The sequence below is a fragment of the Erinaceus europaeus genome, chromosome 4, assembly GCF_950295315.1.
Source record: "Erinaceus europaeus chromosome 4, mEriEur2.1, whole genome shotgun sequence".
Lineage (NCBI taxonomy): Eukaryota > Metazoa > Chordata > Mammalia > Eulipotyphla > Erinaceidae > Erinaceus > Erinaceus europaeus.
Window position 1 is genome coordinate 128,324,027 of NC_080165.1, and position 14,522 is coordinate 128,338,548.

At 39.6% G+C, this 14,522-nt stretch overlaps 1 protein-coding gene across 2 annotated transcripts in view; it reads right to left on the minus strand.

The window, feature by feature from the left end:
• The window catches only part of NKAIN2 (sodium/potassium transporting ATPase interacting 2), a 1,261,504-nt gene extending 1,250,778 nt beyond the window's left edge, over positions 1-10,726 (minus strand). For both annotated transcript variants that reach the window (XR_009549596.1, XM_060190517.1), the window contains exon 1: positions 10,236-10,726. Coding sequence is in view for 1 of the 2 variants with exons in the window: in XM_060190517.1 (XP_060046500.1) it covers positions 10,236-10,289 (54 nt within the window). In the remaining variant the exon portion in view is untranslated. The remainder of the gene's footprint in view (positions 1-10,235) is intronic.
• Between the last annotated feature and the right edge of the window lie 3,796 nt (positions 10,727-14,522).

Consider the following 14,522-nt stretch of genomic DNA (forward strand, 5'->3'; position numbering starts at 1 on the left):
ATTAAATTCCATTAATTATTGCTAAATTCCATTAATTAATAAGGGCAAAATGTATAATCCTATACATAGCCCCAATACTAGAGAAAATCACATGCTAAAAGTTCAGTTTTTTCAAATTTATCAAGTTTTATTCCAGAAGAAAGAAGGAGAGAGGAGACTTTGAGTTCTATTTGTCTCTACCCCCAAAAGTGGGAACTACCCCCCACCATTCAATAGACACTAATCTTGTCTCTGCACCCCATGCAATGAAATCAGTTCCTGATAGTATTAGAACCTATTATAAGAGAATTAGTCCACAACCCTATGTTGAAGAGAATAAGTTATAACACCTAAGACCAAGTGGCTTCATCTCCTTAGGCTTCATACCTGAAGATAAGCTAAAGCCAAGGAATCATCAGAGCTTTTCTCTAGATGTCGGTCAAGCAAGACCAGAGCAGGCAGCACACCCAGAGGATTGAACTTCCTCTTCTCACTGGGGTGTGTAAAAGTTCCCCACACTTGTTTCTAAGAGGCATCATAGACTGTCCATGATAAAATTATTCTACGTCATCCATATAGTATTGCTTCTATGTATAAATCCTTATTACATAGGGCCATACAGATTCCCTGTCACTGAGTATTCATTTTTGAGAAAACACTGACCCATGGCCAGTCACTTGACACACAGCTGTCAAAGGATTTGAAATACTTCTTTATTCTATTGTACTGTTAGCATTATACAGATGCACACACAAAGATTCTTGTTAACAGAAGAGATTTGATTCCTCCACTCCAAACTAAGATTCCTTTGTTTCCAAAGTATGCAACACTGCTGGGATTTTTGATGTCTTACTATTTTTAGATTCTCTGATTAGAAAACAAAAGTTAGTATAATAACTCCTCCCCATTGTCCCTGCAAATGCTGACACTGACAGAAAACGGTTTAGGGCTTAATGCTGGAAAAGCAAGTTTAGTTTTGGATATAAGAAATAGGCAATTTCTGTCATTCCTTTAAAAATTGTTCCTACAGGTGCACCCAGTTAAACACACATAGTATCATTTGTAAGGACCCAGGTTTGAGCCCCCACTCTCCTCCTTCAGAGGGGATGCTTCACAAGAGGTGAAGTGGGTCTGTAGGTGTCTATTTTTCTCTCTTTCTCTTTATCTACCCTCTCTTCTCAATTTCTCTCTGTCCTATCAAATAAAATAGAAATTAAAAAATGGCTATAGGGAGTAGTAGATTTGTAGTGCCAGCACCCAGCCCCAGAGATAATCTTTGTGGGGGTGGGGGGGAAGTCTTACACGTGCCTTATCTCCACTGTTCTGCAGTTCCAAATATCCTTCCGTTGAAACATGTTATCCTCTCTGCAACATCAGCAATTTGACTTAACTAGATTCCAAAGTTAAAGGTTGTGCTTTTTCAGTTAGTGACTGAAACATAATTTCAAGAAACTCAATAATAGTCCAGTAAAACAATAGCCAAGTATTTAGACACAAGCCTTCCATAATATACTTTAGTTTTGTAATATTTGATTCTTTATCACCACTAAGGCTTCAACATTCAAGTCTTGAGAGAGAGGGAGAGAGATACAGAGACACACAGAGAGACAGAGAGAGAAGAGAGAGAGATACTGCACAAAACTGAAACTTTCCCCAGTGCACTGTGGCAATGCCTGTATCTGGATCACACACATGACAAAGTAGCTACTTTACCAGGAAACTACCATGTTGACCCTAGTATTTTATATTATTAAATATTTCTTTATGTATTATTGTTATAATGCTTAATATACTTAAAACTCCAGAATGAAGTTTTGTCTCTAAAATGTAATATTTTGATAGTATTTTTTCTTCTTTTAAGATTTTATTTATTTATTTATTTATTTTATTTATTTATTTATTTTTTAACCAGAGCACTGCTCAGCTCTGGCTTATGGTGGTGCAGGGGATTGAACCTGGGACTTGAGAGGGCCTCAGGCACAAGAGTCTGTTTGCATAACCATTGTGCTATCTACCCCTGCCCTTATTTATTTATTAATGAGAAAGCTAGGAGGAGAGAGAGAAAGAATCAGACATCACTCTGGTACATATGCTGCCGGGGATTGAACCCAGGACCTCATGCTTGAGAGTCCGATGCTTTATCCATTGTGCCACCTCCCAGACCACAATAGTAATTTTTCAAACTGCATTATTAGCCTAGAGTAATATTTTACTAAAAGTATTCCTGAAGATATTAGTTCTATAGACAACGAATAGAAGATATTAAAAAGGGGTTTAGTGCACTGTAAACACTCTATTTCTTTTTTTCTTTTTTGCCAACAGGTTTATTGTTAGGGCTCAGGCTTGGTGCCTACACTATTAATCTACTGCTTGCCTTAGCCATTTTTACTTTTTTGTTTTGTTTTGTTTCTTTGTATTTGACAGGACAGAGAGAAACTGAGAGGGCTGGGGAGATAGAGAAAGAGAGAGAAAGCTAGACAAATGTAGATATGCTTTACCAGCTTCATATTGCAGGTAGGGAGTGGGGGCTCAAACCCCAGTCCTTGTGCATGGTAGTATGTGTGCTTATCTGAATGTGCCATTGCCAGGCATCCAACGCTCTATAACTACTTTCACAGATTAATAGAATCAGCAAGGTTTTCTTCAGTGCAGGACTTCTAGGAGTTATATTGGAGGTCACTGAAAGGACATGACCACTAGTTGACCCACAAGCTGAACCCAGGAATCAGAGATATCTTATCCTCTCCCCTAGCCCAGGAATATGTGTTCTGCTTACCTTCCCCACTCTAAAATAGTGTCCCTAGGACACATTCTTGAGATAGTAATGTTACTTGAGACAGTAAGTCCATCCTCTAGATGATACACATTACTGAACCCCATTAAAGCCACTATATAAATTTTTAAAAAGAAGGTGGGATAGCAGATGTGGAGCTACTTGTCCTGTAACATTGCATGTACATACCAACCAATCTGCTGTGGCCTGCCTCTTTGGTATCTTTCTTTGCCCTTCTTCAATGTATGGAGGTCAATCTAAGAACCAAGGAGTTCCTAATATGCAAATGTAAATTGTGACCCTTACAAAGTAAGGAGTGAGGATAAAAACAGCACCCCACTCTTTACTCAGCCTTGAGATGATGCTTAGCAGAGCATTTTGCAGAACTGGCCCCCCATGAAATACAGTTTCAAAAATGACAGAGCATACTGACTAGTCTGTGAAATGTCAGTTTCTTTTTTTTTTTCAGAAACAAATACTTTAATTTCACAAACAAACAAACAGAGACTAAAAGGAGTCAAATAATCTATCCAAAATTCAAATGTAACAAACTCAAGTCAACAACATTTTAATATACATCCTTGGCAACTTGCTGATGATGTCTCTGAAACAATCTAAAATTCAGTTTTATCAAGGAAAAAGTGGATCGTGTTTTTAAATTATATGTACCCAGAAAAGGAAAATCTCCTTAGAGAGAGGAAGTGAAATCCACATAAATCTCACTTATATCAGGCCAATGAATATTTCTGTAAATCAAATGTAAAACAAGATTTTGAGTAGGTGTGTCAGACATACAACAACATTATTATATCTCAACCAACTTTTACCTAGTGTTAATAAGACTTACAACATTACTGAAGGCAAAAGTGCTTCTACAAGAAAACTAGCTATTGCAACTAGGTCACAGGCCAAAAAAATAAACACCTCTATTATATTATCCTTACTCTCATTAGATGAACATTATCTGAAAGATTAAACTACTAATAACAAAGATTTTCTAGCTACCAGAAGTAACACAACAATAAAGTCTCACAGTTGTGAAATTATTTCATATAAACTTTAACACATTTCCCCCTAGATGCTCCTAAGCAGCTCTTAAGTATCTCATAGGATAAATGGGTCAGGAATTATTTGCCCCATTTTTCAAGAAAGGAAACAGCATCCAGGATTATAAATGACTTGAGCAAAGTCACAGTGGTTTACCAGTCCAGTACATGAGCACTTGAGTAGGTATAGAAAAATCTGTCTTCTCTAAGCACAAGAACCGGTGTAAGGATCCCGGTTTGAGCCCCCAGCTCCCCACCTGCAGGGGAGTCATTTCACAAGCGGTGAAGCAGGTCTACAGGTGTCTTTCTTTCTCTTCCCCTCTCTTTCTTCCCCTCCTCTTTCCATTTCTCTCTGTCCTATCCAGCAATGACTAAAACAATAAAACAACAAGGGCAACACAAGGGAATAAATAAATGTTAAAAAAAAAAAAAGAAAGAAAGAAAAATCTGCCTTCTAACATGGTCCAGTGCTTTTTCAGTATATTGTCTTCTCTTTCTTTCTCTCTCAACTCCAAGGCTATGCTTAGTACAATGAGAAACTATTCCAGAAATATACACTGCAGGAGCTAGGCTAGCAAAGAAAAGCAGTTGAACAAAGTTAAATCCAGTATTAACAGGCACAGATTAGAAGCACTGAACCACTTTGAGACGTCTCTTTATGTCTATTGACTACAAAGACACAAATGCTGTGAAATTTCTTCATTTTTTTCTTATTTAATTTTTTTAATGAGAATAGATAGATTTAAGAAATAGGTAAACTTGTCCTGCAGAAGTTTTTCTTTGTCGTCAATAATAGGCCAAAGAAAAATGGGCTAATTGTATTGCATTGTACTGTATTTATAATTACTATATATTGACTATTTTTTAAAAATCTATTTTATTTATGTCGTACTCATCACTGGCCAAGGAGTCATGATAATACTTTTCAAAGTAACAGAAAGAAAGAAGTGGAGACAGAGAAGAAAAAACACTAAGCAAAAAAATTTTCTCCAGTAGGGTGTGAGCTAGGCTCACATGGAAAAAAATTAAAAAGGGCATGTTTTCCAACTGGGCAATCTGCCTGGCTTTAATTACCTATTTGCTGGGATAGCCTGAGGGTGCTTCTTCCCGAGCACGTGTTCTCTGGGTTGGAGAGAACTCGACTGGAGCTGCTGCGTGGGAGAGGGATCAGGAACTGGTGTGGGGCTAACATCGCAGGAGAGAGACTCTGGGACTTGCAGAGCCAGAAGGCAATCCAATGCGTTTAATCAGAAAAGAATCTGTATTTATACTCACCAAGAAGGAAATAGTACGGTGGAAAACAGGATGGGACAAAGAGAGGGTGGAGCGAAAAGAGAGTGCAAACCAGTGGGAATTAAACAGTGGAAAACAGGGTGTGACTAGGAGAGAGGGCTGAGCGAAAGAGAGTGAGAACAAGTGGGATTAAACCAGTGCCCTGCAGGCAGGGTAGATCTCAGGTAAAACAGTGATTATGTAAATAGACCACAGCATTAAGCAATGGAGCAGGGGGGAGCTGGCTACTGCCCAACACCTATTTAGAGTGAAGGATCTCAAAAGCAGGTTCACTCATTTCAAACACTAACATAATCAAGTGAAGATCTATTAATAAGGTCAACAGTTCTCAAAGTTCTGTTCCTGAAAAAGAGTATCAGTGTCACCTACTGCTTATGTAGAAAACATTTAAAAGACAGTTACTCTTCATAAACTTAGTAAATGCTTAACATATATTACAGAAGTTCTGATATATTATCAGAAGTTGCTAAAATACGGAAAATTATATCTTCCCCATGAACTAAATAAGTTAATGAAATCAAGATAACATTGCCAGGGGCTGGCTGGTAACACACCCTGTTGAGCTCATGTGTTACCATGTGCAAGGAACCAGGTTCAAGCCTCTGGGACCCATCTGCAGGGTTAAGCCTCTTTCTTCCTCTTCCATCTCAGTTTCTCTATATAAAGTAAATAAATAAACAAACATAAAAAAAAGATGTTATTGGGGCCAGGCAATGGTACACCAGATTGAGTGCACACATTACCATGAGCAAGGACCCAGGTTCAAGTGAGCTGCCAGTGGAAATGACTCATCAGCAGTAAAGCAGGGCCAAAGATGTCCCTGTGTCTCTCTCCCTCTTTACCTCCCATCAGTGTCTCTCTGTCTCTAATCAAAAATAAATAAATAAGTAAATAAATAAATAAATACTTTTTAAATGGTGCTATTTCCAAAGGCATTTACGGGAGTCGGGCCGTAGCGCAGTGAGTTAAGGGCATGTGGCGCAAAGCTCAAGGACCTGCTTAAGAATCCCGGTTCGAGCACTCGGCTCCCCACCTGCAGGGGAGTTGCTTCACAAGCGGTGAAGCAGGTCTGCAGGTGTCTGACTTTCTCCCCTCTCTTTCTTCCCCTCCTCTCTCCATTTCTCTCTGTCCTATCCAACAACAACGACATCAGTAACAACAATAATAATCGCTACAACAATAACATGTGCAACAAAAGGAAATAAATAAATATTTCAAAAAAAAAAAAAACAAAGGCATTTACATCTCCAAGTTTTAATTCTCTCAGCAAAGAAACGGCGACAGGTAAGAGATCTTTGCTTTTGGAGAACTTTCAAACTTGTCATAAGTATCATAGCAAAATCACAAGATTCTACCTACACTTTGCATACCACAACTTGATAGTGCTTTAAGTTCCTAAAAGATACTCATCTGAGCAGAGAGATAGCATAGTGGTTATGCAAAAATACCTTCATGCCTGAAACTTTAATACTCAAACCATATGTAAATAGGAACACTGTACAAAATCGCATTTTCTGTATCTGAAATATTCCAAAATTCTAAAAAATAAGTGCTTACTGAGTCCACCTACACATTCATGGCCTTCCTAATATGTACCTCTGAAAATGCTTGATAACTGTGCAGTAGAAAGCAACAGATCATTTCAATTAAGTTTTGCATGTGGTTCTTCACATGTCTGCACACATATGTGCACTAAGCTAATTGTTAGTCACTCCTGCTGCAAGTTAGCACTATCCATATAGCACATGGCCAAAAAATGGCATTTTTCAAGTGCTAATCTGTTGAATGTGAATTAAGACTTTCTTTAGTAGTTTGTGGTCATACACTTTGTGTCATGTTCAAGTCTGAAGTAGAAAAATATGGGCCATTTTGAATTTCCTTATTTGAAAACAAAGTTGTCCTTTTGTCAAAAATAAGTCCTGTGTTTCCATATTATATGATTTTGTTTTCAATGAGAAATACCTGAGTAATTTTACTAACATTTATGTAAAGTACTATTAGATTCAATGAACACTGAAAGGAACAAAATAAGAAACCCAGCCAAAACTCTTACACACGCTTCAGAAAGTTGTAAATAAGCAAAATCACTCTTGTCTTATACCACTATACCCACACTATAATCACAAAAGACAGTGATTTTGTTAGTATCTGAAATCTTCATTTTCTGAGCATTAATGGCAGCAGTGATAAAAAGAAAATAACCTTTTTCAGATCATGAGCTTAAACTCTAGAATCCGAACATGTAACAAGTTCGCTTCTGAAGATCACACTCCTTTTTCACAGATATCACTTTGTAATCTAAAACTGAAGTAACCACACAGCTCAAAGATTTTAATTTATGATATATAGAGACACACTTTTTTTTTGGAAAATGTAAAACTGATTTTGCATCACTCTGACATGAATTTGATTTTCTTTTAGATGAATTTCTTGATTTTAAAATATTTATCTCACAGCTGTAGTATACCAAACACAGCAAAGTCAAAAGCAAAATTAGAATTCTGAACAAGTTAATGTTTTCTGATGAGTTTATCTCTGTCCCTCACTCTTCAAAAGCTCAAAACATTGTGTCTGCTATGATAATTACCAGATGGATGTTGTTCAATCTCCACAAGACCCAAAGTTACCTTGTCTTCGACAACATAGTTAGGTGTAAGCTGATGCAGATAAAAACATTTTAAGTCTAATTAAAATACAATTAACTGGATTGAAGATAAATACCTCTATTAAGGTTACTTAGTAAAATGTCTTAGACTATCTTTGACTTTAATTAATCTTTAACAAATCTAAGATTTTTCTGTCTAGCTACAAAAAATATTGTCCAAATTCTCAAAGTAAACACTAACACTTTGGAATCAAGCACTGTTGGTTAGGTTTTCGATCAAGCAAAGGTATAGGAGTCATAATTAACCACTCAATAAACAAAGTCTATTCACAGCACCTCAAAATAACAAAAAGTTTTTAAAACTCTACCAAGATCAAAGAAAATAGATATTCATCTGTTTGTGGATGCACTGTGTTATCAATAACTAAGCTACAAAATAACTATATTGTTTAAAATTAAGTATTAATTTCCTAAGGAGATACAATTACCAGAGATTTCTGAGGTCCTGTAAAGGTCATCATTTCATTTTATCTTGTATGGTCTTTATCCTTTTTTTTTTCTTTTTTTTGCTCTATATCTACATTAATATGGCTACTAATTATATTAATGTGGTAGATCATGAAGTCTGGATGGCTAAAACCACATGATTCTTATAAGGCATAAAATACTCATTTCAGAGTCAAATGTTTATTTTCTAACCTATAGTTAGAGAACTTATCTTGGCATAATTTCTAAATGATGAAATTGAATTATTCCATACAACACTGCAGGTGTGCACCTGTGTGTGTGCATACACACACACACACACACACACACACACACACACATAACCCTTAGGCTTCTATTATGGCTTCTAGATTGTATATTTGTTTTCTAAAACTGCTTCAGTTCTTAAAGGATTTGCATTAATCACATAAAGTACTATAGATAGCTAAAAAGCACACCTGCCATAATAAAGCCCTATTATGTTAAAATGATTAAGTTAAACTACTTTTTGATTCAAGTAGTATATAATCTTACCCATTCATTTTCAAAGTTTCATGACCTTATACAGGTAGTCAGCAGTTGTATTTCTATGAATCATATAGAAAAATAAGAATCTTTTGCAAGTGTTTTTTACAATTTGGTATCCTTCACTAACTGATAGTTTAACAAAGTAAACTCTTTCACCATTCTGACTATCATTAGGTGTAAAGTCATTTATTGCAAAACGTAAATAAGTGATGGAGATAATTAAAATGTTTACATATCACATACAATGTTAAAATTATAGCTTTATCTTTTTCTTACAACCAAGTGCATCCATAATTCACAGATCAAAACATGCATTATCAGATAACTTTTCTAGGATAGAAGAGAATTCTAATATACAACAAAAAGCTATGTATCAGGTTAATATGAAAAAAATAGCAACTGCTGATGTGCTTCATAACAGCTACCAAACAATAAGAAAACAACGAAGAAATTCATCTATAAGTTTCAATAGCAAATCCCTCACTGATTGAGTTTTCAGCAATCACCTCAGTTTTACAGTCCTTCCAGCCTTTACAACACAATTGTAAAAAAAAAAAATGCATAGCTATACGTACTAATTTATACTCTCTATGGAAAAGTATTTGCTAACATGAGTGAGCAAATATTTTCTACCTCAGCTTAACCACTTACATAGTATTATGTCCACCTCTTAACTATTCTCAGCTCCTCCTTCTATTGCTCTTGGAGAATTTAAATACCAGAGACACAACGTTTTCCATTATTGGCTTCTTACCTCTTTGCAAGTATACAACAATCCTCATATAGTACATATAGTTCTCTATAATATGGAATCAGACAACAGTTTCTACTTCAGAAACAAATAGGTACATAATGTGAAATATAACATTATTCCTTAGAACAGTCTGTAATGTATTATAATTTAAAGGCTACTGGTTCCAACTGTGGCAAAGGTATTACTGAGTTCACATAAGTAGTCTCTTCAATCTAGAGACTTTTAAAACTTAACGTGGTTCCTAAATAGATCAGACCGATATAGGATACCATCTGCCCTACATTGTGGTTTGCTAGGGCATTACAGTTATAGGACAATGTATCCCTTGAAAAATTAACACACATCACTGAAGAAGCGAAGATATGGTAAAACTAATATATGAAAGAAAAGTTTAAAATTTCACATTACTCTTTTAACACCTGTGTAGTAAATTGCAAGTGACAATCACTTCATTACATTGAAAGTCATGCAAAGCATAAAGGAACCAGAGCTACATCTTGCTTTGCTTAAAGAAATTAAAGACAAGTTTAACCTGCACCTGTCCAACTGTCTTCAAAAGGACAGAAATAGGTGGGGCAGAAATGTTCACCTTCCTTGTACCTCATAGACCCACAGATCATCTCTTTGAATGTATTTTAAATATAAGCAATATATCTGACACCTTTTCTCATTTTTTTCTCCCATTCTAGTCATGGGAGACCCTCTGCGGCACTCCCCTGCCCAGTATCTCAAAAGCACATTACAGAATAAGAGGACCCAAGTGTCACTTACCAGTTGCATGCCACAGATAAAGATAAGCGTGCACCTGCCACTGCAATAACCCATGGTTTCCGAGACCCCTGCCACTGCCAGACTGTCCCACGTCGGCCACCGTCGAGTCCCAACTTTATCCAATCAGATCGCGGGGGAGGACAGGCCAACCTGCCGAGGGTTCGGGGGCTCCGGGATACTGCTGCCAGTGTCCTGGGAAGTGACAGGCATTAGGACCTGCTGGCGCGGTGGTGGCGGCGGCGGCTCCAGCCGCGCCCGCCACACATACCTTCACTCGCTCGGTGAACACGCCGCGCCGTGGGCAGCGCCGCCCGCGGAGACGCGCCCAGGACCCGCAGGGGCAGCAGCGGCAGCTTGTCAGCGCCGCCGCGCCCTCGGGCACCTGGCCCCGAAGTTTCGCCCCCGCCAGCGCCGCCCGACGCGCGCCTGCCCCGTGCTCTCCGCGCACCGCGGGCTCCAGGGGGCGGCCGCAGCTCGCGCGGGGCTCTGCCCGCCTTCCAGCGCCGCCCGCGGCTCCTCTGCGCCCCGCGCTGCGGGACCCGGCGGCTGGGGGCGGGGCGCCGGCCGGGCGGGGGCGTCCGGGCTCCGCGGTCCGCGGTCCGGGGCGGCGGCGGCGGCGGCTGCGGCGGCTGCTGCGCACACGGATGCGGGGTCCGCGCCTGGTCCTGCCTGCCGCGCCACCGCCCCTCCCCTCGCCCAGATGTGTTAATCCTCCTACTACCAATCCTTCAACCTGCTCCCCTGCAACCCCCCTCCCAAAGCATCAACTTCCTCCTTCTCCTTTTCCTTCTCCTCCTCCTCTTTCTCCTCCTCCTCCTCCTCGGCCGGGGCTACTTGCTGCCCGGGGGCTGTGCAGGGCGGCGCAGAAGCGGCGGCAGAGGCGGCGGAGGCCCGGGGACCGCGGAGGGAAGAGTGTGGACTGCACGTCCGCGGCTCTCTGGGCTGAAGTCAGCCCTGCTCCGGCCGCTTGAGCCTGCAACACTGTGCGCGAGCAAGTGGCCTGTGTGCAGATGTGCGTGTGTAAGAAAGGACAAAGAGGAGGGTAAGGGGAAAGGGGAAACATGCTAGTGCGATCTGCTTGCAGCCCAGAAGCATGCCCACGGGGCCGGAAGCTCGGGTACGAGGATGAACCAAAAGAGGAGGCTAGAAGAGACGCAGCGGCTACCAATGCACTTCCTGCTGCCCAGCACCTGGTTCCAGCGGGTCTACAAGGACCAGAGAGTGCAGTTATGGAGCTGAGCTTGAGGGGGGAAAGGGAGGAGAAGGAGAAGAAGTGGGGGCGGCTGACTTGCTGCTGCTGGAGCTACTGTAGAAATTGGTAATCGAAGGGAGTATGGAAGAATGAGTTGATGTTGTGGTTTCAAACTGTGGTTTCTTATCATTCAAGAAGTGAAACGATTAGAGAAAAATGTAAGCGCTCGGTTACTTCAGGTTTTAACAAGCTGTCCCGCCTGGGTATGGATTTCTGGAGGTGGAGGTCCCAGCCCTCTCCCTCCCCTCTGGTGCGGAGACCAGGAGTTGTGCAGCTTCTCTAAAATCTGGAAGAAAAGTCCTTCAGAGCCCACTGCTGCCACCTGCGGGCTGAAAACTGAAGAGCAAAGCAGGCTGGTCCATGCAGCAGTCCTTAAGGCCTGAGTGGGTCCAATTTCGTGTACATCTGGGGGACAGCTAGTGAAAGAATTCTAAACTTTCCCAGGAAGTGAAGGGGTAGTTCAGTATCCTCTAAGGAGCTTAAGTTATCGGAATGAAATGTCAAGAAAGATAAGATAGTAGTTTAGGAGGCTAAGTATCTTTCCACACCCGAAAATGATTAAGCCAAGTATTTTCCTTAGCAAAGTAGGAATTGGCCCTATTGAGAACGTGGCGTTTGTGTAGAATATCTTGTATTAGGAAACACTAATAAGTGTCCCAAATGTTTGATTTCTTTAAAAACATACCAAGATATATCAGAGTAACTAAAGACAAAGAAATGAAAAGGGTGTAGGGAGGCAGTCATATATCCAGAAATAGGTTACTGACTAATTACAGAAAAAAAAAGTTAATAGTAGATGGTCAAGAGGGAATTTGCTTTACTAAATGTATGCAAGACGTGTATTAGTATAATGAGAATGCCTGCTTTTAAGTGGTCAAAAATAGACTTGTAAACATAATTTTCAATGTTTTATGAAATTACAAGAGTTTGATTTGTGGACTTGCCTACCACAGGAACTAGCAGATATTGGCTGCTCTGTAACCCTTGAGGAAACTGAGTCTGAAGCTTTGATGTGGCAAATATTCCTAATAGTTGCCCCTACTTGGTATTTATACATGTCATATCACTTGTTCGGTAGTTATCCATACAACACCTGTAATGCAAACACTTTGATTATACCCTCTCCCCCCAAAAAAAAGGAAGAAAGCAAGCAATCTGTGAGTTAATAATGAGGGATGAAGATATTGCTGACACATTCTGAAAAGCAGAATTCTATTATCTTTTTAAATCCATAATAGCAAAATGCACGTAAGTAGATTTAGCCATAATCCTGCAGTATTTTTCCTATAAGGAACAATAGATTGATTTTTCTTAGTTTGTGTAGGTAAAAAGAAAACATAAGTAAAAGACTCTAGGGTGAGAGAGGGGAGGGTTCATGTCCCGGAAAATGATGGCAGAGGAGAACCTAGTGGGGGTTGTATTGGTATGTGGAAATGTTATGCATGTACAAACTATTGTATTTCACTGTTGTCTCTAAACCTTCAATCCCCCAATAAAGAAAAAATTTAAAAAGAAAGCATAATGTTATTTGTTGCTGATTATTAGTATACCACCAGTAGTTCCTAGATACATATCATTTGGTGTCTATCTGCATGCTTTCTACAAACATTTGTCTGTGGTCTTTCTTGTAGTCAAAGGATGAACTTCATTTTAGAGTGAAATAATAGCTCTAAAAGTAATCCTAAAAAAAGTAAAAGTAATCTACAAAATGGAGACCCCCCCTGCAACTCTTCATATGAACTTTTACAGCCTTTCGGTTCATGATTAGTCAACACTTTTTTTGGCTCTATATGTCAACTGTTTTTTCAGCCACTAGGTTCCAGATGCTACCATGATGCCAAATGGACTTCCCTGGGCAGATGACCCCACCAGTGTGTCCTGGAGCCCTGCTCCCCCAGAACCCTGCCCCACTAGGGAAAGAGAGAGGCAGGTTAGGGGAAACAATTACAGAAACCAGACCTTCCACCTTCTGCACCCCATAATGACCCTGGTTCCATACTCCCAGAGGGATAAAGAATAGGAAAGCTATGAGGGGAGGGGAGGGGATACGGAGTTCTGGTGTGGGAACTGTGTGGAGTTGTACCCATCTTATCCTATGGTTTTTGTCAGTATTTATCCTTTTTATAAATAAAATTTTTTTAAAAAAGTAATCCTCACCTACTAGTGGATAGTATTTGATGGCAAAATATCCCAACCCAGACATGTGAAACCCTGAGATATGTTTTAGTCTAAACAAATAACTTCCCCACCAGGACTGAGCCCTACCTAAGTAGTAGTAGTAACCCTGTCCTCTGAATTGGCTTCCTTTCCTAATTCCTTCCAGCCTCATTTCTACTCTAGTGATTCCCGGCATTACCTTGGAAATAAACCACTTCACTAGTGGATATTTTCAGTACTTCATTTTGAGAAACCACACAAGGCAATCTGCAAAGTCTTAAAATTCTTATTTAACATCATGAGAGGATTCTTCTTAGGAACAACAACAACAACAAAAAAGTAAACCAAAAACATGTTCAGAGCTGAGTATTTACTGTGCACCGTACATGCTACACCATCATCTCATTGTTTCTTCACAGAGAACCAGTGAGTTGGTGCAGGGCTCATTTTAAAGATCTGCTAATAGAAACTATAGTTTAGAGAAGCCACATATCTTAATTACAAGCAAATATAGTCTTGGTGACAGAATGAGAGTGTGAAGGCTTATCTGAAGGAAATTCCAAACTACTGCACCATTCTCCCCAATTGATACTTTTCTGTACTTCCATACCATTCTTTTCAGAATTCCATAAAGTGACGATTTAAAGATATTTCAAAGACCTTTTTAAATGTTGGCTGTCACAGTCTATTATTTCTTAACTCAATTCATATGACCATCCTGAGAAACAGTATAGGTGAAGCAAAGGTGAACCATTTAAGAATTCAGTTCCACTCCTTAAAGAGACTCCTTCTCTTCCTTGTTCTATTTCCTACTGTCTCTGGAACTGATAACCATAGTGGAAGACTATAAAAAGCATCCAAACTGTCCAATAGAAGTG